We start from the raw sequence: 26,802 nt of genomic DNA, 5'->3' as shown, positions 1-26,802 counted from the left end.
ATATCTTGTACATATCTCTGTTGGCTTGAATGAAGTAGTGCCACCTAATGAATTTTAAGAATTGTTGATACCTAACCAGATTCTAAGACTGACCCTTTAGGTACTGCTGTTGCTAGCTCCCAGAGCTAATTTCTAGTGCCTTTAGGTGGTTTTTACTTTACTGCTTAACCTTCAATTACAGGTCACTGTGTATTTTAGTGGTTAATGTCTTTTCTTTCATGTTCAGAGGGATGATGGCTTCAGACAGATCTCCCAGCTTGCAAAGGGACTCACTTGCATTATCTTTTCCTTATGCATAGAAAACTGTAATTGAAGTCCAATGGGAAGCCTGAGGCATTTGGGTTCTCATCCATGGCCCAGGATTCATGACTTTGACTAGTGTAAAGCTTGGTGATATTTTTCTTGGTGTATTGAATTTTTCATTTTTATTTTCCACACAAAATTGGGAGGAAACCCTCTCAAACCATGGAGCAGCATTCATCAGATATGCCCCATAGCATGCTGGCTTTTCAGGGCCCTTCAAGCTCCTTGCCTTCTCTTTGTTTGTATAGTCCAGTGTTATTCATTAGTAAGTGGGAAAAATCCTATAATTTCAAACCATGCATAGTATTTGTGTGTGGATTCATATTCAGACTCTCCTTCTATTGGCTTCTCCACAAAGAGACATCTTTGGTCCCAGGATCATGTCAGTCAGGTACTTGCATCTTTTAGGATCTCTTTTCATCTCTCCAAAATGCCAGTGAACCAACAAGAATTTATTAAGCACCTATTCTGAGTCAGACACTGGGAAGAATAGAGGATACATATACAAAGAAGAAAGTAATCCCCTATCTCAAAGAGAGTACCAGAATTTAAAGCCATATACAGTCATTGTGATATAGAGGGAAGAACACTGACTTCCGGAGTCAGAGGACCTGGGTTCAAATCCTTCCTCTGCTGGTTAGCTCTGTGATCTTGGGGACCTTAATGGGCCTCAGTGAATAGGTGGAAATAGATGACCTATGAGACCCCTTCCTTCTTTGGATCCTCTGTTTCAGGGCTTGAAAGACTATCAGAATGTAACAATCTTCACCAGCCTCAGATACCACTCTCCATTTTCTAGCAATGTAGGTACAAGCACACTCTAGATCTTCCAAAATACTGTATCAGGCATCACCCTGGGTGAATGAAATACAGATCATGTCAAGAGTATATAAGTAAATAAGGAGATATCTAGTGTACCTACTAAATGCCATGGTCTCTTTGGAGGCAGTCCTCCAGATGTGTTCAGAGTACTTTCTGGGGTTCCAGTCTGTCCCTGGAGGGGATAGATCTTAAAGAAACTGCAATGAACCAGGTCTACAGGAATCAGTCTTTCTGGGAGATCAGAAGCTCCTCTACTCCTTTTGGTGTCCCCCAAGGAGCTGGGGGTTGGGTTGAGTTCTACAGTCAGCAATCCATTGATCCATCATGGTACATGACCCACATATTTGGGATGGCTATAGAGGCATTGAACTTTATCCAGTGTGTGTGGGATTTTGTGAGTCTCTGGATTCTGTTGTGGTACTATTACCTAGATTCAAGGTAATATAAAATCACTCAGACTCTCTCACTATGTCAGGGGGTTATTAGCCTGAGGTAAGTCTGAGCCTGGGAGGAATGTAATGTCCTTCAAAACCCATGTCTATTACAGAGGAAGCTTCGGATGTCATTTTCTTTGGAATGTCTAAGAAGCGAATAGCTGCTTCAAGGTTCATTGGACATTATGGCAATGGTCTTAAAAGGTAATTTTTTTTTCTGCACTTTTTAGTATTGTCTTTCTGATTTTAGTCTTTCTGATGACTGAGGATGTTGTCTACTTTAAAGGGGTTCAGAAATGAGGTGATGTAAAAACAAAAAATAGAATACAGAGCAGGAGTAAATAGCTGTTTTGTCTAGAGGAACACCTTTGGCTAAGGGTGGAAGGGTTCTGCCAAAGATCCCCAACTTGTATCTTTGTAACATTTCTCACTGTTAAGACATGTTGATTTTACCTCTGTAACATCTTTGTTATCTGTTTTCTCCTCTTTTCCCACTCTCAAGGATAGACCCTCATTGGCACTGTTAACTCCAAATGGGTCTCAATAGTAATAGTAATAATAATAATAAAAATTTATATAGCATCTCCTATGTGCCAGATACTGTACTAAGCACCATTACAAATATTATCTCATTTGATCCCTACTTTCACTTTTTCCCTTCTACAATCCATTCTCCATTACACTGATTGACTAATGTTCTGTATGCATAGATCTAGTCATGTCACCATTTTGCTTAAAAATCTTCACTGGTTCCTTACACCCTACTGAGTTAAGTTAAAATTCCTTTGTGTGGTTTTCAAATAGTAACCTGAAATTGTCCTCCCTTTCCATTCTTATATTAATTTTCTCATGTACTTTATACTTCAGCCAAACTGTATTGTTTTCTGACCACTAAATATGTCCTGTGCTTACCTGTCTCCATTCTTTGGTTTCTACTGTTAATACTGCCTGAGTTGTCCTCCCTTCCCCCTTTTGCCTAGTGATAAATTCCTACCCATCTTTGAAGGTCCAACTTAGATGCCACCTCCTACATGAAAGCTCCCTTTATTTCTGGTAATGACTTTCCCATCCAGATATCTGTACTGCAATTTTCATGTAAAGTTGTTTATTATACATATTTACCTTAGTGTCTTAGCTTTCTCCTAAACAGTAAGCTCTGTGTGGGCAGAGGCTATGTCTAATCTAAACTTTGTGCCTTTCCCAGCACCTAGAACATAAGACTCACGTAAATAATTTTGTCTAGTTTCAATTGTTGTATTATAGGGATTCTTCAGAGATGCCCTGTGACAGTCACCCAAGACATAATGATTTATTTGCAGTTTGTTTGCATTTCTATATTCCACTAATCCTCATAATAAAAGTCAGACAATGTGTCATTTGGAATCATCAGCCTACAAATTAATTTAGTGAAAGCATGATATAATGGATTGTAAGCTCCTTGAGGACAAGAACTGTGCCTTATTTTATCCTGCTCTTTCCAGCCCTTGGCTTATAATGTGCTTTATAATAAATGTTTGTTGAATGGAATCGCATAAAGCCTACATTCCAAGTTTTATACTGGCAAAGGGACAAATATAAATTTTTTTTTCAGCTCTGTGCCTAGCTCACAGACTGGGACCCTGACCCCTATCATCTTCCACATGCATGCTACTCATCATTGTTATCATTTTGGATGGATGTATGCAAACCCATCCCTTCTCCTGAATAAACCATTTAAAACTCATATTAGTAGCGTCCTCTTACCTGCAAAGTAAAGCACATTAATTAGAATATAAAATTCCCTATCAAACCTAATCCAGGATTATTTTAGAATGTTAGAGGTGGGAGGGGCTGATGTTAAGCCATCTGTGGGATAACCAATGATCTGTTTGTCTTCACTGCAGTGGATCCATGAGGATAGGGAAAGACTTCATCCTTTTTACCAAGAAAGAAGAGACAATGACCTGCATTTTTTTATCTCAGACTTTTTGTGAAAGTGAAGGTCTCGATGAGGTACAATTTTAGCTTATTTCTTTGGTTCCCGTAGTAACTGTGGGGTTCACGTTTCCTCTTGGAAGAGCTATGGAGGCACTCTTGCTAATTAATGATCAGAGTCTGAGTGACACAGCTGGGGAGTTGAGAAAGGGTTGAGTAGTTTTGTTTGTTTATTTTTAAAGGACATGGAACTCCTAAGCAATTTTCTAATCTTTTACTGATTGTGGAACTATAACAGTAATTCCGTATTTTTCTTATAGACTTATGATGATAACATAATAATTTTTGTGACAGTTCTTCGCATATACTCCTGAGTGCAGGGGCCACGATGTGTTTATGTTTGTGTCTCTTTGGGTTCCTAGCACAATGTTTTGTACGTGTTTGTTGAAACTGAATTATGTATCTAAGTATATGTGCCAGAGACATAAGGGACAGAGTTGTTAACTATAAAAAAACTGATTCAAATAAAATAAAATGACCTTAAAGGCTCTCCCACTCAGTATATTTACCATTCATGTATCAGCATTATATAGGATTCATAGAATCATAGACCTCCATCTGGAAGGGAACTCAAGGGCCACTTACTTCAAAGCCCTCATTTTACAGATGAGGAAATAGGTCAGGAAAGTTAAGTGCTCAAGGTCACCCAGGTCCTAAGTGTCAGTGGGGAGACTTGAACCCAGGTCCTCTGATTCCATAGCCAATGCTCTTTCCACTATAAGATACCTTGAAAGATAAAACAACAGAAATATTCTCAGATCATTAATGTCAAGCAAAGCAGAAAACAGGGAGACATTCTCACCACTATTATTTGCTGCTGTCATGAAGGATGTGTAACTCAGGTTGAAGAGAAGGGTCCCCTATAGAAGACTAAGTCTTCCAGTTATTCCTATTTACAGATAACATTGTACTTATTGTTTAAATTTCAGATCACTGTAGAATCTCCTAAACAAAATCTCTCTAGAGTTTGCCTTAATACAAAGTGAATGAAGAATACCTTTGTCTAAGTGATCAACCTGTAGAGATGATCCCTCTGTCAGAGAGAGAGTGGGGGGAAGCAGGGGGAGAGAGAGAAAATTTCAGAAGGATATTTCAGTGAAAAAGAAAAAGGGATGGGAGACAAATGAAAAGTATGGGACCAAGGTAATTCCAAGGTATAGTACTATATTTGGCAAAAGAGAAGTCCAAGTTAAAGAAACTAATTATTATTATAAAAGAAGGGCTTTGTTTAGAGTAGTTTTATGTCAAGTTTGGTTAAATAATGGAAATTATAAGAATATTTGCAATGATAAGAATATTTTTTATTCCAGTCGAATGATTGAAGAAAAGATAAACCTAACAATTGTAGAACTTATTGAAAAGGAGAAAATGTTCACACAAAAATCTGGAAGAAAAAGGAATAGTATATTTATCTCCATTATAGAGAGGAGTATTTCAATCTAATGGAAGGAATTGTTCAGAAAACATCAGTGGTTTTATGTTTACAGAGATAAAAAGGGTTTTGCACAACAAAAAGCAGTATCTTTAAAGGGAAAAGCAAAGAAATAGAAGGGCAGAAATTATTTGTAGGAACCACATAAAATAAAGGACTGACATTCAGAATCTACAAGAAATTGATACATATCTATAATTCTGATAAGTACTTCTTAGTAGTGCAGTTGTCCAGAGATATGAATGAATAATTATCAAAGGAGAAAATACAAATTATTAATAAATACATAAAAGGTGCTCAAATTCCCTAGTAACCAGAGCAATGTAAATCAGTATAACCTTAAAATATACTTCCCTTCACCAACTGGAATGGGAAAAATAGATTCCCCCCAAATGATAGGATTTAATATTGTCAGGAGTACAGTGAAATAGACACACTGATATTTTGCTAGTGGGGCTTGTTGGTTGGTGCAAACTTTTTGTACAGCAATATAGTGAAACACTAATTATTCCTTTTGACCCAATGACTCCATTAATAGGACTTTATCTTAAAAATATAATACAAAGAATCTGTACAAAATATTTATAGCTACAGTTATTTATATTTATATCTATAGTTATTTGCAGTAGTGAAATAATTGCAAACAAATTAGATGTTCAGCAATTGAAGAATGAGAATATTATGAATTAATATAATAGAATATTACTGTGCCAGAAAATTATAATTATTAATATAAGGAAATTTTTTTAAAAAGACACAAAAAAGCAAGATTAGCAGAACCCAAACCACTTACATTTATTATAACTGTGTATAATATCTATCTATCTATCTAATCTATCTGGTTAATGTAATAGAACCCCTGATACTGGGAAAATGACAGAGAGCAATCATATTTCTACTTTGTAGTCTGTTAATTTGTTTAGTTCTTTTCTTTTAAATGCTAAATTTTATGTAATATTCTTTCCTTTTAATAATATCATTGAGGGGGCAGCTAGGTGGCACAGTGGATAGAGTACCAGCCCTGGATTCAGGAATACGTCCTCATACACTTAACACTTACTAGCTGTGTGACCCTGGGCAAGTCACTTAACCCCAATTACCTCACTAAAAAAAAAATCATTGATACTTTTATTTTCACCTTATTTTCATTTCCAAACATGTGCTTTCTCCCTTACCTATCCAGAGAGATTACCCTTATAACAAAAAAGAAAGAGAAAAATAGGAGTTGAGTAAAATTATCCAACTTATCAATGCTGACAAACCCATTGTCTCTGTATCCATCTCTTGCAAAGGTGGGGGAAGGGATGGAGGCTTTTACTTATCTCTTTTTCTTGGACAAACTTGATCATTAAAATTACTCCGTGTTTGATTTCAGGTTGTTTTTGTTGTTGTAATAATCTATTAAATGTATATACCACTTATAAAATGAATTAATTGAATGGTATTATTTTTGGTTATGCATCTTTGTTGATATTATTATGTTTATAATAAATATTAAATTTAAAAATAATACTGATGATCAGCAATTACATCAGCCACTTCTTTCAGAATCTGGGGATATAGGTCATTTGGTCACTTGATCTCATTAGGGGTAGCTTGGTGTTTTCTTACCATCTTTCTACTTCTGTTGGATTTATCTCTTCATTAGCCATATTTGTTCTTTTCTTTCCAGTCCAAAGTTTATTTTCCTTGACAGAGAAAACACATATACAAAGTAAGAGTTGAACAGTTCTATTTTCTCTCCATTTTTTCCTCTATTTTCTTTTATCAAAATCATATTTACTCTAAGCAGGGATTCTCTCTCTCTCTCCCTTAATTCTTCTCTTTTCTCCAATATAACTGTATGGAAAAAAAAAAGAAAACAGCAACAATAACAAAAAACTTATTTCATTGCCCAACTCAGTTCATCTAATCTTTAAGGTTTCTCTCATAGTTCTAACATGATCTTTCATCCCTTTGTATTTATACTTCTCTGCCTGTTTTTGTTTTCATCTTCTGTATGAGTCATGAGTTTTATTGTATCCAGATTGATCTCTTAGGCAGCCCCCCTCCTCATAACATCCTTACCCTTTGCCTCTTTACAGTTTCATTCTTTAGAGCTTGCCATCTATCTCAAGCTGCTTTTCCCTATAGAGTTTTAGGCTAGTGGATCCTACCTGTACCCATTTGTTCTCTGTGCACTGTGGTCTTCCCAAATCTAGGATTTGTCAGTCAGTCAATAATCATTTATTAAGCACCTACTATATACCAAGCACGGTGCTAAGTACTAGTGATAAAAAGAAAGGGAAAAGCTAGTCCCTGCTCTCAAGTTGCTCACAGTCTAGTATGTCTCGCACAGTGTCCAGCTTTGCTGTCGTCCTCTGTCACAGGCCACTAAGGTGGAGTAGTTACTTTCCCTAAAGGTTACAGTCTTTTCTTCCTTAGCAACCATTTCTTCTTTGTTGTTTTCCTACCCCTGACTAGCGTTGTGACCCTAGGTGAGAGGTAATCAACCTCTTAGTGTTCTAAGCAACTCTCTAAAACTATAATTTGAAAAGAAGGTGCCAACCCCCATCAGGAGGATTTTTCTCCTCCAAGAATTTGCTAGACCAGGGCTTCTTAAACTTTTTCCACTTGCAACTCCTTTTTGCCTGAGAAATTATTCTACAACCCCAGGTATATAGGTATATAAAATAGGGATACATGCCCTTTTACTATTGCTAAATTTTTCTCGACCCCCACATTGAGTTACACAACCCCATATGGGGTTGCAATGCACAGTTTAAGAAGCTAGGTGCGAGGCCATTGAAATCACAGCTTCAGTCACTCTCCTCATCATTTTTCTTGCTGCGATTCAGTCTCATAGAAGTTCTCTTTGATGTTTCCCCAATTTTTTGACAGAAGAAGTGATCATTAAAGCAAGCTAAGAACTTTTTCTATAGTTTTCATTTTTCCTTGTCTGTAACATGAAGGGTTTGGATGTGATGACATCCACAAGCTTGGTGGCATTGTAACTAGACCTCAGGTCTAGGAGTCAAGAAGATGTGAATTAAAACCCTACTTTGGAAACCTACTAGCTTTAGGACCCCAAGAAAGTCAATTAACTTCTCTGTGCCTCAGTTTCCTCATCTATAAAATAAGGGAGTTGGACTCAGTGGCGTCTAAGATCCCTTCCATTTCTAAATCTATGATTCTATAATGCTCTGAGATTCCTTCCAACAATAGTTCTACGAACTATAATCATTATTCCTTGGAACTTAAGTAGTTGCTTCCTCCTTGAAGGTTTAGCCTCCCCCTTCTTTAAGGAGTCTTGTTTCTATTAATCCATTCTAAATGTTTAGTGTTTCTTCTTTGTTTTTTTCCTCTGTGTAACATTATTTCAACCTCCTGACACAGGTCAGGATTCCTGTCTTCTTCTTCAGAACCTTATTTCCCCATTTCTATGTTGAAGTTCTTCTGTGTGTGTGTGTGTGTGTGTGTGTGTGTGTGCTTAGACACACTTGATTCTCTCCAATAATTTGGAAAGTGGAGCAGAGATAGAGGAGGACAGTCTAATGGATAGTAAGTAGTGTGACAGTTTTTTTTTATTTACAAATATATATTTTGTGAATATATTTAAAATGTATATACACATTTATATATTATTTTCATGATGCCCCTTTTTCCATAAAAGTACTTTATTATTTTCCAGTTACATGTAGAGATAGTCTGCAACATTTGTTTTTATAAGATTTCTAGTTTCAATTTTTTCTAACTCCCTCCCCTCCCTTCCCCCTCCACAAGACAGCAAGCAATCCAATATAGGTTATATATGTATAGTCACATTAAACATATTTCTGTATTAGTCATGCTGTGAAAGAAGAATCAGAGCAAAAAAGAAAAAAAACCTCAAAAAAGAAAAAAAATAGAGATAGTATGGTTCACTCTGCATCTAGATTCCATAGTTCTTTTTTTTTCCTGGATTTGGAGAGCATTTTCCATCATGAGTCCTTTGGAACTATCTTGGACCATTGTATTTCTGAGAAGAGTCAAGTCTATCACAATTGATCAACAAACAATGTTGTTGACACTGTGTACAATGTTTTCCTAGTTCTGCTCATCTGACTCAGCATCAGTTCATGTAAATCCTTCCAGGTTTCTCTGAAATCTGCCTGTTCATCATTTCTTACAGCACAATAGTATTCCATTACATTCATATACTACAACTTGGTCAACCATTGCCCAGTTGATGGGCATGCCCTCAATTTCCAATTCCTTGCTGCCACAAAAAGAGCAACTATAAATATTTTTGTACATGTGGGTCCTTTTCCCTTTTTATGATCTCTTTGGGAAAAAGACCTAATAATGGTATTGTTGGGTCAAAGGGTATGCACAGCTATATAGCCCTTTGGGCATAATTCCAAATTGATCTCCAGAATAGTTGGTTCAGTTCTCAGCTCCACCAACAATGCATTAGTGTTCCAATTTTCCCACAGCTTCTCCAACATTTATTATTTTATTTTTTTGTCATACTAGCCAATCTGATAGGTGTCAGGTGGTAGCTCAGAGTTGTTTTAATTGGCATTTCTGTAATAAATAGTGATTTAGAGCATTTTTTCATATGACAATAAATAGCTTTGATTTCTTCATCAGAAAACTGCCTATTCATTTCCTTGGACCATTTCTCAATTGGGGAATGACTTGGATTCTTATAAATTTGATGTAGTTCCTGATGTATTTTAGAAATGAGGCCTTTCTCAGAAATACTGACTCTAAAAATCATTTCCCAGATTTTATTCTCTGATTCTATAATATCAGGGCAGTTCTCCTTGATAATTTCCTGAAATATGGGGTCTAGACTCTTTTTCTGATCATGGCTTTCAGCCAGCCCAATAATTCTCAAATTGTCTCTCCTGGATCTATTTTCCATGTCAGTTGTCTTTCCAATGAGATATTTAACATTTTCTTCTATTTTTTCATTCGTTTGATTCTGTTTGATTGATTCCTAGTGTCTCATGGAGTCATTAGCTTCCAGCTGTCCAATTCGAATTTTTAAGGCATTGTTTTCTTCAGTGACATTATGTACCTCCTTTTCCATTTGGCCAAATGAATTTTTTAAGGAATTGTTTTCTTCAATCTTTGTGCTTCCTTTTCCAAGCTGCTGGTTCTTTGTACTTCCTTTTCTAAGTGGCTGATTCTTTTTTTTTTATAATTTTCTTGTGTTGCTTTCATTTCTCTCCCCATTTTTTTTCTACCTCTCTCAATTGATTTTTTTGGGGGAGGGGGAGGCAATTGGGGTTAAGTGACTTGCCCAGGGTCACACAGTTAGTAAGTGTCAAGTGTCTGAGGCCAGATTTGAACTCAGGTCCTCCTGACTCCAGGGGCCAGTGCTCTATCCACTGTGCCACCTAGCTGCCCCTCTCTCAATTGATTTTTTAAATCCTTTTTGAGTTCTTCCCAGAAGGCTTTTTGGTCTTGAGACCAATTCATCTTCCCTCTTGAGGCTTCAAATGTAGGCAATTTGAGAGTATTGTTCTCATGCAAGTTTGTGTTTAGCTCTTCTTTGTTGACACAGAAACTCTCAATGGTAAGAGCTCTTTTTTGTTTCTTACTCTTATTGCAGCTTATTATTATTTTTTTAAGTTGAAGTCTGAGGGGCAGCTAGGTGGCGCAGTGGATAAAGCACCAGCCCTGCATTCAGGAGGACCTGAGTTCAAATCTGGCCTCAGACACTTGACACTTACTAGCTGTGTGACCCTGGGCAAGTCACTTAACCCCAATTGCTTCACCAAAAAAAACTAACTAAATAAATAAATAAGTTGAAGTCTGCTCCTGGGGCACCAGCAGGGTCACTGTTTCAAGCTTCTTATGCTGGGGGATAAGGGCTGTGTCACAAGCTTTCTACTCTGAGGCCTCTATGGCTTGTGGATTTCTCACCACCCTGGGCTTGCTCCCTGGGCTTGCTCCTGATGCTGGAATGGCCAGGACTTGTGGCGCCTGACCTATGGGGGGCCCTCTAGCTGGCAGCCTGACCTCTCAGCTGGTGCTGGTGGATCTCACCTGGCCTGCTGTGCCACCAGCTTCCTGAGCCAGGATCACGGGGCCTCAGTTGGTCGGCTGTGGCCTAGAGCTTCCTGCTGACTTTCCCAGACCCCCTCCATGCTGTGCTGCACTGTGGTGTGCTGCGCTCCCCTTTTGCCCAAGTGAGACCAACCTTTCCTGAAGTCTTCTAAATTATCTCAGGTTGGAAGATTGTGTCTCTCTGTCTTTTTGTAGGTTCTGTAGTTTCAGAATCCATTTAGAGGCTTGATTTAATGTTCTTTTTGAGGGAACTGAAGGAGAGCTCAGGCAACTTGCTGGTTTCTCTCCGCCATCTTGGCTCAGCTTGACTACATTTTGAACCCATGTCTTTTGATTCCAAATCCAATGGTTTTCCTCCTGTATCTTCATATTGACTTAGTATAGCTCCAGTGCTCAGTAGCCACAAAGTTAGTCTTCAGTCCTTACTTTCTCCTGTTTAACTTCATGTGGGCTGTGACATAACCCAGAATCAAGAAAAGTTGGCTGGCCCTCATCCTTTGCAGGTCTAATTGGGAGGTTCTCAGGGAGCATGAGCTCTTTCTCCTTAAATCCTAAACAGGATGGCATTCTGCCCTTTCTGAAAAATAATTCTTTTTATTAAGAAAAAATATCAAAGAAAAAATACAGATGTATGTCTTCTTATTTTCCTTTTTTCTCTCTTATTATAATTATTTCTATTTCAAAATAACTTTTCATCATACTTTAGGACATGATTCTTCTAATCCTTTCTCTGAACCCTTCAGAATCTGTTCTCCCTTAAATGAGGGGAATGTATATAACTATTCCAAGCTTTCCCTTCTTTCTGTATCACAGGTTCTAAACTTGAGTGCTCATTTCTCTCTTTGGATTCCTATCATTTCTACTTCACAAACCAGTTTTTCTTTGTTCTGGAATAGCAATTAGCCTTGTTGCTTGCTGTCCTTTTAAAAATTACATTTCACCCAATTAACAAGCATTTATTTTCTCTCTCTCCTACATCCCCTCCTCTCACATACTAACACCCCTCCCCCACCACCTTGTAACAAATATGCATAGTGAAACACAATTATGCCATGAGAAATAAGAAAACCACCAAGGCTTGATCTGTGTTTTGATGAATGAAATGATCAATAAGGCAAGCCAAGAATTTATCACTTGCCCTGCTTTGGGCAGAGAGAGAGAGCCCTAGCAGATGTCAAAATAATTAAACTAAATAATTCCCCTGTGCTTTATTTATGATCTTTTTTCCTGGGTTCATTACCTATCTCTTTCTTCTATTCAGGTAGTCTCTATTACACATCAGTCAGTCAATGAAACAGTGAGTTTTCTGTTCCTCTTTTTATTCATTCTCCTCCAAATGCCCTCTATCATGTTTTACTCTTTGGGTTCCTGAACTTCCTTACATAAGGAATATACCTGACTCAATCTTCTTCTGTACCCTACCTCTTCCCTTGTACTATGGGATTTCAACATGCATGCAGATACTTCTTCAAACACTTCAGTCTCCCAGGTCTTCAATCTCTTCAACTCCCATGATCAACTTCTTTACTCCCGTGAGCCACATATAAGGATGGTCATGACCTTGATCTTGCCATCACCCATGAATACTCTGCTTTCACAATCCAAAGCTCTGAAATTCCTTTACCCATAAAAATGTCTCATATTTTAATCTTTCCAAATGTATAAATTTATTTATTATTTAATTTAATTTAATTTATTAATTTTTTTTGGTTGGGCAATGAGGGTTAAGTGACTTGCCCAAGGTCACACAGCTAGTAAGTGTCAAGTGTCTGAGGCCGCATTTGAACTCAGGTCCTCCTGACTCCAGGGCTGGTGCTCTATCCACTGCAACACCTAGCTGCCCCCTAATTTAATTTATTTTTAACATAATCTCCATTCCCTCTATTCCTCAATACTCTCCTGGGCCATCTACCCTTGATCTAACTTTACTTTCCTTCTCAATCTTGACTCTATAATTAACTATTTTAACTCCTCTATGCTTTCTGCTACTATCACCTAGCTTGCCTTCTTGTCTTATCAATGCTTACTCCTTGCCAAACCCCAATTTTGGATTACTCTAACATTCACCTTATCTATTCCTTTTCATGTTCTGCTGAATAGAATTGAAGGAAAATGTGCCTTTGAGCAGGGTTTACTATAAATGTATATAATCTAATCTCAACTGGGCCCTCACCATAGTAAGGCAGTGCTATTTACTGCTCCCTAAATGATTCTCTATTCCACCAACCATAGAGGCTCTTCCAGATCTTCTCTTCTAAAACCCCCCAAATCATTCACTTTCTCACCCTTTCAGATGAGGACCTTACCTTATGCTGTAATGAAAAAAACATCAACAGATGTTTGGCACTGAATTCCCTCTTTTCTCCTTTTTTATATCTGAAAACTACTTGATATCACCCCCCCCTTCATTTTTTTCTTCCTCTACTCCATGAAGAAGTGACCTTTCTCTTCACAAAGGCCTCTACTACTATATATGCCCTTCATTCTATTTCTTCCTGTCTTCTCCTTCAGAATTCCCTCATAGTCCTATATAATCTTCAATATCTTCTTCTCTGCTGATTGAATCACCACTGTCTAAAGACACACTCATGTCTCTACTTATCCTTAAAAAATTCTTATTAGGTTCTTCTACCTCAAAGCTCTCATCCTAATATCATCCTAGATCCTTCATCTCCTTCTTACCTAAACTAATTAAAAAATCATCTATACTCAGTGCTTCCATGTTAAAGCCCAACTAAAATCCCATATTTGACTGGAAGCCTTCCCCCACTGCTCTTAATTCTAGTCCCTTCCCTCTGTTAATTAATTCCTATTTCTCCTGTATAGCTTGCTTTGTATATATTTGTCTGCATATTGTCTCCCCCGTTCGTAATGCCTAGCACGTAGTAGGTGCTTAATAAATGTTTATTGGTTGACTTCTTTTCCTCTCTCTTTGCAACTTGGCTTCAAGCCTCATGAACCAACTGCAACTGCACTATCAACAATGATTCATGATTTCTTAATTGCCAAATCTGATAGCCTTTCCTGATCCTCTGCTTGCAAGTAACTTCCTACAAAAATTACTCTGTATATATCTTTATATGTTTGCATATGTATCTATTTTCTCTTCTTATAAAATGTAAGCTCCCTGAGGGCAGGGATTTTCACTTTAAAAAGTATCCATAGTACCTATCACCTTAACTGGCAGTAGGTGTTTAATGAATTATTTGTGATCAAAGGACATCTTGTTCATTAGTATTGCATCCTGAATGTCCCTTTTATCTGTTATTTTTTTAATAGAAAGGAGAGCCATTAAAGTTATAGGCCACAAATCAACATTATTTATGTTCCGTCCCATTTTTATTTTGTTTAATATTTCCCAATTACATTTTCATCTGGTTCCAGCCACACCGCGGAGTGTTTGAGCAGGCCGCATGTTTGACACATTTGATCTGTACCATTGCAGAGCTACATTCTGTTTGTAAGACCATCCTAATTTGCCTCCTTGCATTGGAGTCTCTAGTTCATCCAGTCTACTGCAAATCCTTGAATATCCAGGCCAGTTTGATACGGCCTAGTGGACAGAGTGTTAGACTTGGTGTCAGGGAACACTGGGTTCAATTCCTGCCTGTACAACTTATTACCCATGTGGCCATTGATAAGTCCCCTGAGCTTGAATTTCTTTAACTGAAAAATGATAATAATCATACCTTTAGTACCTACTTTACAACTTTTTTTGTAAGCATAAATGAGATATGTAGGAAATGTTTTGTAAACTTTAAACTCTAAATAAATTTGAATTATAATTTTTGCTGGGTCTACTACTAGTCTTCTAATAACACTGTCCTTTTGGAAAAAAAAACCCACAAAGTTAAAAAATATTGAGCTTTCTAGATTGCTTGGATTCAGGGTTACCTAGAGTTTGCCAGATTAGGATCAGATAATTATAACTTTTTTATTGCAAATATTAACGTTATAGGTCCTCATCATCTAACAGTGTTTGTGTATTTTTGCAGGTCATAGTTCCCATGCCGTCATGGTCTTCAGAAACCAAAGAATCCATCACAGACCCCAAGAAATTCTCTGAGGAAATATCTATAATTCAAAAATATTCTCCCTTTACAACTGAGGCAGAATTAATGCAGCAGTTTGACATGATCTATAGAAAATCTGGTAAGATCATCAGATCACTTAGTGTCTGACACAGTAGACACTATAAAATGTACTCATAGATTTAAAGGATATATCAGTCAGACCTTGAAACCTCCCATGGGGTAGCAGTTTATCTGGTTTGTATATTAAGAAAATATATAAATGGCATAGTTTATTAGAATGCCAGGCTCAGGGTCAAGAAAATCTGAAGTCAAGTCCCATCTTTAATGCTCACCATACTGGCCTGTTGGCACTGGTCAAGTCTCAATTTCTAGGTGTCCCCAGGCAACTGTCTTAGCTGCTTAAGTAGTAGAGCTGGTGCTGACCACTTTGGGAAAAGGAGTTCCCTACAGTGTGGAGAATTGCAGTGGACAGCACTTCTGAGTGTAGTAGGAACCACACCAAAATGCAATTGGGAAATATTTAACAAAATAAATACAAATGTAAAAGAACATACATAATGTTAATGTGTAGTTTTATAAGTCAATAAACAGGGAAAGGGAGACAGTCAGATGAGAGGGAAAGTAAAAGAGGTAGAAGTGGGAGGGGGAGGTCATAGGGGAGAATGGAAGTTGTTGGGGGGAAGGAATAGACAGAGAGACAGAGACAGAGACAGAGATACAGAGGGAGGGAGAGGGAGGGTGAGGGCAAGTGTGCAATGAGAGAGCCCAAATTCCACCCCTCCACCTTTCCCCTACTTTTATCTGTTCTGTAAAAAATGCACGTCATTTCACTATGCTAGCTTCTTATCAATCTTCATCTAAATAAGCAAAGAGCTTTTAGATGCTGTTTATTGCATTTGATTTTACTGAGGAAGTGTACTCTGCTTCTTAAAAGTCTTATATAAAGATGTTATTTTATTAATATAATAATGTTATAATTAGTATTTGTAATATAACAGTATTTTATATGTCCAGGATTGAATATTTAATAACTACTTTATTTTTTGTTTTTAATTTACAATTCCATAGAATCATATACAGTATATATAGGAAATGAATTTATATTATGTGTGAAAAATGAAATCTAGGAAATGGTGAGAAATAAAGAAAAAATAATTTTCAGAAAGTTATGAAAACATCATACCCCTTCTTGACTCTTGGCCCACCCTCTGTGTGTATATATGTGTGTGTGTATATATATATATTATAACATTATCTTAATATTAATTTTTTAGAAAAGAATACACTATAAGCAGTGTCTTTATTGGACTTCTCTATGGTGGATAGGGGGAGGATTAAAAATACCTAGTTAAAAGACTAGCCCTGTAACATTTTGTTTTGTTTTTGATTTTTGAGATTATCATGATAGTGAAGTTCTCAGATATTTAAACAGAGATTGACAACCTAAACTTCTGATATTCTACCAGGTACTTTGGTGGTTATATATAACTTGAAATTAATGATCAGTGGAGAACCAGAACTGGACATTAAAACCAACAAAGAAGATATTCTGATTGCTGGGGTTCTTGAAGAGTAAGTAATGTTGAAAGTGTCTCTGATGCCTTTAAATAAGCAAACATGAATAAAGTATCTTTTGTGTACAGAACACTTTGCTAGGTTCTGGGAGACATAAAAAGTTTAGATAAGATGTTATACCAGTGTTTACGAAGTTTGTAGTGAACTGGAGGGAACTGACATGCACTAATAATTTAATAAAAACCAATAAATATATAGTGCAAAATAGTTTTGTGACATCTGAAGGAAGAGAAAAAGTCCACAACATGATGAATCATGGAAGGTTACATGAAAGAATTGGCATTTGAGTTGGGCTTTGTTTTCTCTCTCTTGAGAAAGAAATAGCAGGGGCCCTTAGACACAGCATGGCAGAATGGATAGAGTACTGAATTTGGAGTCAGAAAAATCTGGGTTCAAATCCCTCTTTGGACCATATTGACTGTGTGAATCTGGGCAAATCAGTTAACCCTTCTGTGTCTCAGTTATTGGTAAAAATGAGGGGGTTGGACTCAATTTAAGGAGTTTTTTCTAGATTTATACTATTTGACCCCAGAGGTCAGAACCAAGAGGCAAACAGAAATTTAATGCCAGGGGATAATTTCCTAACACAGCAGTCTAGAAGTAAGAATGCACTGCCGAAAGAGATAGTGGCTTCCCCCTCTTTGGAAGACTTCAGGCCAAAGCTAGATGACCCCTTGTCAGATATGTTACAGAGGATTGGATTTGATGCCTGCTTCCAGCTATCTTATTCTGTGAAAGACAATTGGTTTTGCTGATTAGAAGATCCTTCCTGATCTTCAGGAGTGTAACTTCAAAGAGAAGACAGGGTTGAAACTAGATCAAGAGGATTAAGGATGGAATCGATGGTAAGAGTAGAATCCATAGCTTGTACTCTTTAGAAGTCTGCATGTGGAAGAAAGAAGATTGTAGAGTTGAAACCTAAGGTAAATGAGATAAGAGGAGAGAATAACTGACTTCTCTAAATGTATTTAAATGATCTGTCTCAGGTGAAATATCTCCCATGTGACCGAAGGAATTTGCAGAGATGATTGCTGAGGCAATTCCATGTTCCTTGAGGAATTATTTTAAATTGGAGAAATGCCAGAGCATAGGAAAAGGGCCAGTGTTCCAATTTTGTAACAGGGGAACAAGGAGATTCTACACAGGATAGACTATTAAGCTTAATATTAATTCATAGAAAAATCATGGTAGAGATTATTAAATGAATTATTAGAAAGGAAGTAGTAGCCACTAAGAGCCAGCATGGATTCATTGAGGACCAGTCAAACCATGCACCTAATTTGTTTTATGGGAAGGGTTATTAACCTAGTAAATCAGGGACATGCCACAAACATATTCTTGGATTTGGGGGAGGCCTTTGACAACGCTTCTTACTATATCCTTTCAGACCCCTAATGGGCCCATTTCTATAAAGATGACTCTTGAATATAAATATTTACCCCACATATCTCTCCACAGTTTCAGGCCCTCATTTATAACTCTGTGCTTGACATTTCTACCTGGATGCTCCATTGGCATTTCAAATTGAAATGCTCCTAATTGAACCCATTATCTTTTTGCCAAACCTGCCGCTTCTTAATTTCTTGATTTTGGTTGAGGGTACCACCATTCTTCTAATCATCTGTGTTCCAAGTCTAGGAGTTGTCTTTGACTTTCTTATTTCACTTACCCCCCTCTCTCTCTAGTCAGCTGTCATGTTGACACAGTGTTTGTGGCATCCATTTCTTCTACCTATTCCCCTTACCCCCCAACATACACACATAATATAACCTTTGTATTTCAGAACTTCATCATCTTTCATTTAAACCATTTCAAAAGTGTCCTCTTTGGTCTCTCTGTATCTAGCTTTTCCCTTTTCCATTGCTGATAAATCTGCTAAAATGAAATTTCTAAAGTACAAGTCACTTTTCTACTCAAAAAGCTTCAATGGCTCTCAGTTGCCTCAAGGCTTTCTATTTCCTCAGTTTGGCATTTAAAGCATCTCACACTATGACTTCAACTACTCTTTCTATTAAGATTATCCATTATTCCCCCTCTCATACTGTGCATTCTAGCCAAAATTATGTATTTGCTTTTTTCCATACTTGACATTGCATCTCCTCCCTCCATTTTATTCCATGGGATATTCCCCCATTCCTGGAATGCTCTTTCCTCATCTCTGCCTGTTAGAACCCAGCACTGAATCACTGAGCATTTAGGTCCCCTCAAGGATGAGCTTAAGTGTCACCTCCAATAGCATGACTCTCTTGATTCTCCTAGTTGTTAGTCCTATATTCACCCCACACACCCCCCAACTCTCAGTTGTTGTTGTTCAGTTGTGTCTGACTCTTTGTGACCTCATCTGGGGTTTTCTTGGCAAAGATACTGGAGTGGTTTGCCATTTCCTTCTACAGTTCATTTTACAAATGAGGAAAATGAGGCAAACAGGGTTAAATGACTTGCCCAGGATCACACAGCTAAGAAGTGTCTGAGATCAGATTTGCACTCAGATCTTCCTGACTCCAGGCCTGGCACTCTATCCACTGCCCCACCTAGTTATTTTGCATTTAATTTGTATGTATCTTTTATTTACATGTTCAACACATAGTAGGTACTTAATAAATGCTTGTAGTCCCAGTAAAATATATATTCTAAGACAGTGACTTACTGTCTTTTTTTTTTTTTTTTTTGGTCTCCAGGGCCTAACTAGCATAGTGCCCTGAATGTGCCAGGCTTTAATTCAATGCTTGTTTAACTGATTCAGACTGAATAGAGGTCTCTTCTGGAGAGCCACAGGGCTTTATAGTTGATCTGGTTTTATTTAACGTTTTTATCAGAGATAGATGAAGCCAAAATGGCATGCCTAATTAATTTATTGATGATCTGAAGCTACAGATCCAGAATCCAGAAATACCTCCAACAGCTGGAATGCTGGTCTGAATGTAGAAAGATGAACAACATAAGGGTAAAAACATAGTATCAAAGATTTATAACGAGGCCATCCCATTAAACCTCATTTTCCAGATGAGGAGAGTAAAGCAAATAGAGGTTAGTGACTGGACAAAGGTCACACAGGTAGAAACTATCACAAGGTTGGATTTGAACCATGACTCTGGAGGCTCTTTCTACTGTGCTATGTTTAGGTTAAAAAAGGTGCAAATACAAGATAGTTAAGAAATGGATGAATAAATGAAAAAAAAATGAAGTACTTATTATATTCCAGGCAGGGCAGCTGGGTGGTACAGTGGATAGAGTGCCATTTTCATTTTCTGAAATTCAAGTCTTGCCTCAGACACTGCTGTGCGACCCTGGGCAAGTCATTTAACCCTGTTTGCCTCAGTTTCCTCATCTGTAAAAGTGAGCTAGAGAAGAAAATGGCAAAGCACTCCATTATTTTTGTTAAGCCCCAAATGAAGTCATCAAGAATTGGACACAATTGAACAAAAATAACAAAATATTCCAGGTAATATGCTAGGTGCTAGGGATACAAATAGAGAAATACTAATAGTCCTTGACCTGCACAAATTTAAAAGACACCACATATAAAGGAATGCCAGAGAAGGGAATTTTGTCATGGGAAGTAGCAGAGATGGTGAGTTGATATATAGAGAAGACAATGCCTTTTCCAGAAATAATATGATTGAATTGGTTATTGTGCCCAGAGAAATTGATTTAAAAAATGCTCATTGGCCAAGGAGCCAGATGCATGATGGCAGACAGATGGAAAGATGCCTGGATAGATGGCTAGCTAGGGTGTACAGATGAACAAGACAAGTTCATATGAAAAAGACCCAAGAGTTATCCTGAATTTAAGACTCAGTATACTTTAACAGTTTGATGTACAGACCAAAAAAGCTAATGTAATATTAGGTTTCATAAGTAGAAATATAGTGTCTAGAAGGAGAAGGGTACTCTTAGTACTGTGCTCTTCCCTGGTAAGACATGTACAAGGGTCAGGCATTGTCATATAAGGATACATTGTTTGGCTCTTTTAAGGAGTGATGAACAGTTTTAGGAAAGCCAAAGAAGAGGAGACTGGGAGGAGATAAAGTATCTATGTTCACATGTCTGAAGGATTGTCCACCGGAAGAGGAATTGGGCTTCTGCTCAGCCTCAGAAGACAGAACTAGGTTTATGGGGTGGAAGTTCCATGGTGAAAGATTTTGGATCATTATAAGGAAGAGATTACTATTAATTAGAACTCTCCAAAAGTTTGAATGTGTTACCTCAGTGGGTAGTGTGTTCTCTGCCACTTTAAGTGATAGCTGGAAAACCACTTGTTGGGGATGTTACCACATGGTTTCATGCTTTGGAAGTGGTTGGAATAGAGAACCTTTAAAGATCACTTCCAATTCTTGTATTCTATGATTCTGTGATGGACACAGAATGCAGTGGATCAGCTGAAGAAGAAAGGAAGGAAGGAAAGAAAGAGGGAAGGAAGGAAAGAAAGAAGTGCTTATTAAGCACTTACTATATGCCAGGTACTATGCTAAGCACTGGAATACAAATACAAACAAAAAGGAAAGCGTCCCTGTCCTCAAGGAGCTTATATTTGAATCCAGGAAGACAAGACACACAAAAGCTCACAAACTGGTGGAGGGGTAGAGTGTGGTACTCAGCATGGAGGTATGGTTATGAAGTCATGAGAGTGAAGAACTGGGCTAGGGGGAAATGAAGGTAGAGCCACCTGGGCTTCTTCACAAAATGGAGGCTTCAAGAATAATTCAGAAAGGGGAGAAAGGGGAGTAAGCCAAGTGGAGGGATATTTCATAGTGAGTAGGCATGGGCATGGTAGGCTGTTCCAGGACAAGGAGGTCCCAGACAGTGAAGGAAATTCCAGTATGAGCCAGCACTGGAGGAGGCATAGCTTGGAGGTCAGCAAAGGTAGGGACAGGGCTGGGAGAGGAAGGAAGGCAGTGAGTGGTGACTTAGAAAATAGGACCTGAAGCCCCAGATCATTGAACCTGCTGCCTAAGCCTTCCATAGCTGCCACTTGCTGAAAACCTATTACTAAAATTAATATATAAAATTGCTGTGCAAATGTAACATCAATAGAGTGTATTGAGATAGCCTAATATTTTGAGTATGTGGGCCTCCCTAAATTAAGTAATATGGGGAGGGAAGAATTGATTTGAAATTATTTGCTTTTCTAATACTACATAAAAGCCTAATCAGTGTAACACAATGGTGAATAATAATTTCAGTAGATTAATAGGGTTGATTTTTGTGCTTTTTCATGGAGCCGGGACTGTTTGGAAGGAATAACTGTCCACCTGCAGAAGTTCTGTTTGAATGAGTATTGTTCTGTGCCTCTGTTCCTGTAGTGATCTTGGTTTGGAGAATTAGTTGGCAGTCAAGCTCCAATACAAAATACAAAAGGTGGATTATTCATATTTCCCACTAACTGGGATTTTTAATTATTCATGTACTTAGACATTTTTTTTCAATCTGGAAATAGTGGTTCTTAGGGGAGTCGAATAAAAGGGTTAAGGTAGCAGGACAGGGCTTCCTGCTGCATTTCTAATCCAACAAAGTGTTTATTTGGCCAATTAAAGAAAATTGTAAGAAAAATACAATTTAAGATATTTGGACGCAAAATAAAGTTGGCTTCCTCTCCTGCCATAAATTTCATTTTTCATGTTTTTTTTAAAAAAAATTACATGAGAAATGAAGTAGAGGTAATTCTTTCATCCAGAAGGTATTTGTTGAATGTCCCCTTTGGGTATATTACTGTCTTTGGTTCTGATGACGATGCAAAGTGAAGCAGTGTATAGCTTCTTCCTTCAGGAAGCTTCCTGTCTGGCTGGTTTAGAAAAACAGTACAAGATACTGTATACAAAGCTGGAGGGATTTGAACTCAACTCTAGCTGACCATATCCATAGAGTTCAGTTCTCTATCTACTACATATCTTGTTCAACTTTGTTTTCTATCAACAAGCTTAGCCAGAGACTGGGATGGAACCCTGCTCCTCACTTCCCTGCTAATACTAATCCGTCCTCCTGTGCAGAGTTCTTTTTGACAACCACATAGTAGCTTTTGTTTCCTGGCTTGTGAGAGGTGGGGGAAGATACATTGATGCTGACTTGTGCCTATACTTGGGATCCTTTATGTTGTAGGGTCTGAGTGGGAAAATAAGTTTCCTTTGGAAACTTTTTTAGCTTGCCTTTTGTGAGGGCTCTGTTGCATATGCGGTGACCTCCACGCTCCCCCTAAAGCTTCTTGTTTTTTCATGAGGAAACTTAAGGATTCCTTCATCCTTCAGACAATCTACATTTACTTTTCCTTCCTTCCCCCTTGCCTCCAAAGTGTACAAGTGGCAAAAACTGAGCTCATTAAAAGTCATATAATTTGATGGACTGAATCATCTGTTTTGGTTTGTAGTCTCAGCAATGTCACCATTTATTTAGATGGTTAATGTTCAGCACATAATTTCACTTCCATGGGATTCAGTTGCTTCATTTTTAAAATGGGGACGTTGACTAAGGGATTTATAGAGTCCTTTCCAACTCTTAAATTCTATGCACCCCACTTTATAATGTTGAAACTGTCTGACAGAATATATCGCTTGCCCCAAAGCACAAAAAAGGCAGATCAGCATAGCATAACACAGCATATCTAATTCATTAGAAAGCTTTTAATGCTGAAAAAGTTTACATGTCTTGACTCTACTTCACCATGGTTTTTTACTTCTTGTAAACCATGTAACCAGCTAGTAAAACATGGGCATCATGATCAAAAGAGAAAGTGGGCTGGTTCTGTAAGTACACAAGATTTTTTTGTTTTGTTTTGTTTTTTTGCGGGGCAATGGGGGTTAAGTGACTTGCCCAGGGTCACACAGCTAGTAAGTGTCATGTGTCTGAGGTCATATTTGAACTCAGGTACTCCTGAATCCAGGGCTGGTGCTTTATCCACTGCGCCACCTAGCCTCCCCACTACACAAGATTTGTAGCAGAACAGACTATCCTGCCAGCTATGTCCATTTTAGGGCCAGATGCAAGGGGGCTGATCTGTTCTGCCCTGATATGCCAATGGAAGGGAAGCAAAGAGTACTGAGATACTGAAGAATGAGGGGCCTGTGTCAGCTTAGTTATTTAAGTGGAGATAGATTAGGCTTTGTTAGGTTAATTGGGTCGTTGAGGGAAGTTTACTCGCAAGATCCGGTCCTTGGTGGCAGGAGGACAGAATGGTGAGATGGATCCTTGCACCAACCCCAGGGCAACTCAGATATTATATAGAAACACAACAAAGAAGGCATAGTGCCTGGGATTTTGCTGTTGACATTTATTCAAGTTGATTTACATTCTCTATTTAGTCATAGGTCATGTTCCCACTCCAGCTACTACCTTATAATCAGGTGGTGAAGGTGAAGAATGATACATAAATGGTCTGAGTGCTGCCTCCTGATGTTAGGAGAAGAAGCCAAAGAAGGCCTCCCTCATGTTGGGGGGACCCTGTTGTGAGTTTATAGGAGTGTATGAACAAAGATCTTCCCAGGATGGGCAATCATGGATGGGCTGTGTATTGTATGAAACTTCCAAATTGATATGATCAGAGATCCACTTGAATATTTGAGAGTAAGGAGAATTAGGGCCAGAATTGGATTGTATCATTTTTTCATTGTGTTTTTTTTTTTTAAACTAGAGCTGCGCTGCTCCCTAGTATTTGATGATTGTCAGCTTTGTAAATCCTTTGTCAACCAGTGAGAGGGTTAGGACCTGAGACTTAATTGGTATAAGGAACTACTAAGTGGAGAACCTCCCTGTGACATTGTGGATTGGTAGTCTTAGTTGCCGAGAGCAGGGCTTCTTAAACTTTTTCCACTTGCTATCCCTTTTTGCCCAAGAAATTTTTACACGAACCTGGGTAGATAATATATAAAATAGGTATACATAATCTTTTACTGTTGCCAATTTTTCACAACCCCCACATTCAGTTATGAGACCCCATATGGGGTCAGGACCCATAGAACTAGTATATATCGAATTCTTCCTTACTTTAAGACCCATTTTCTATACATTATGCCACGTTGCCTCTCATTGTAGACCAGTGAATCAAGGACAATTAGTAGAATTAGGTCCTTTGCCTAATAGAGATCTGGATGACTCTAATGTACATAATAAGCAATATGAAAATGTTAACTGCTATTATTATTGTTAATAATAGTCATAGTAACTAGCTATAATTCTGTAGTATGTGTATAGCTCAAACTTGTGATTTCTTAAATAGATATATTCCATTTTTCTCTTTGGGGCATGTCTAAAGCAAGAATTTTGAATGGTTCCAAAAGGTATGTGTCAGAGTCAAATTAAGAGTACCTAATAGCAGAAGGAAATTATTTCATATCAGGTCTATCACATATTTTTGATTACTGTCTTTACCTTTTCCCCCTGACTTGTACTTTCTTTATAATAGTTCCAGTCATTGGAATTTGCCCAATTCCTAATTCAGACCGCTCTGAATGTTTTGTTCTATTTGAAGTGATTTCAAGCCAAATTGCTCTTATAATAATGCTGGGGACCCTCATGCCAATATTAAAATGCCAAGGACAGAAGGGATGGCTAGAATTATTACCAGAATTTCCATTACCACATGTCCCCACCCCCCCCACTCCTTCTATTGAAGAGCTGATTCCAAAACCAATATTTCATGCTATCTAAAAGCTAGGAGAACCAGTCTTCTAACAGCTACCTGTCAGAATGCCATGGCATTTCCACACTAGCAATACAAAGCAAATGCATTATGGAAGGGATAATTTGACAGCTAACTCTTAGAGAGAAGGTCCTTTTAGCTTTCAGAGAGTTTATGAAGCCAGCCACTTCTTAAACCACAAAGGAGTTAATTACCATAGAAAGAGAAAGTGTAAAGAACCACAGAGCCATAGATAAAGCCCTCACAATATCCTAGGATTTTGCTGTTGTTTAGTAGTTTTTCAGTCATGTCTGACACTCTGTGACGCCATTTGGGGTTTTCTTGGCAAAAAGATTGGAGTGCATTGTCATTCCTTTTCCAGTTAATTTTACACATGAAGAAATTGAGGCAAATGGTTAAGTGACTTGTCTAGGTTAAGTGTCTGAGACTAGATTTGAACTCCTGGAGTCTTCCTGACTCCAGGCCCAGAACTCTAACCACTGCACCCCTAACTGTCTATTCCAGGTTTAGTATTGGTTCAATTTTAGAAAGTCTGTGATCTCTGGTTTTCCAGTGTTACGGTTCTAAGCATATTGTCTAAGCATAATCAGTCTATTGGTTTAAGAAATGTCTGAAATCAAGTTTAGTGATTAGGATTTGTGAGGCCAAACTGTTGCCAAGAGGATGAAGGGGACTAAATGTCCTGTGTGACTAGGTATACATGTGCAGGTGTGGTGCATTAAGGGGCCCCTGGCAGGAGTTACACAGTGGTGCTGCAGAGGATCTGGCAACCCCTTGTCCTGTGTATGCATACATACATACATACATACATACATACATACATACATACATACATACATGGGTTTTACCCCACACTTAATTCATGAGGAATCTTTCAATACTGAACATGTTTAGCTCCCTCAACCCCAATTCACCCTGGGTTTCAAGTTTCTAATTATTTTCTCCTCCTTTTACCCGTACTATCTTCTCATTCCCAGCCTCCCTCTAGACTAAATTAGGAACTTAAAGTAAAACAAGTTTCATCCCTTTACTGAATAGAATTCTTCTCTCCCCCTTCTCTCAATCTGTTCCTAATTTTGTGATCCAGAAGCTATTCCTTCCTTCCTTTCTTGCTTCCTCCATGCCTCTCTTTCTCTCTCCCTTTGTTTCTTCCTTCCTTTCTTTGTTTCCTTCCTCCCCTCCCTCCCCTTGCCCCTCTTTCTTCCTTCCTTCCTTCCTTCCTTCCTTCCTTCCTTCCTTCCTTCCTTCCTTCCTTCCTTCCTTCCTTCCTTCCTTCCTTCCTTCCTTCCTTCCTTCCTTCCTTCCTTCCTTCCTTCCTTCCTTTCTTTCTTTCTTTCTTTCTTTCTTTCTTTCTTTCTTTCTCTTTATTCCTTCCTTCCTTCCTTCCTACCTACCTTTCTTTCTCTGTCTGTCTGTCTCCTCTCTCCCTCTCTCATATTCTCCCTCTTCACCAAGTATAACTTTCTTTTTTAGCATCAATTTTACATGTGCCTCTAACAAGTCTTAAACTTTAGAATTGTGTAATTTACAGTCCCTGTTATAGGTGGTGTGTCCCTGCTG

At 38.0% G+C, this 26,802-nt stretch overlaps 1 protein-coding gene across 1 annotated transcript in view; it reads left to right on the top strand.

The window, feature by feature from the left end:
• Positions 1-26,802, top strand: part of MORC1 (MORC family CW-type zinc finger 1) — a 187,349-nt gene that overhangs the window by 12,174 nt on the left and 148,373 nt on the right. The window contains exons 5-8 of the mRNA XM_043993486.1: positions 1,673-1,763; positions 3,443-3,551; positions 15,000-15,156; positions 16,505-16,610. Of these exons, the coding sequence (XP_043849421.1) occupies positions 1,673-1,763; positions 3,443-3,551; positions 15,000-15,156; positions 16,505-16,610 (463 nt within the window). The remainder of the gene's footprint in view (positions 1-1,672; positions 1,764-3,442; positions 3,552-14,999; positions 15,157-16,504; positions 16,611-26,802) is intronic.

Source organism: Dromiciops gliroides, chromosome 3 (genome assembly GCF_019393635.1).
Source record: "Dromiciops gliroides isolate mDroGli1 chromosome 3, mDroGli1.pri, whole genome shotgun sequence".
In the NCBI taxonomy this organism is placed as follows: Eukaryota; Metazoa; Chordata; class Mammalia; order Microbiotheria; family Microbiotheriidae; genus Dromiciops; species Dromiciops gliroides.
This window is presented reverse-complemented; position numbering and strand designations above follow the sequence as displayed.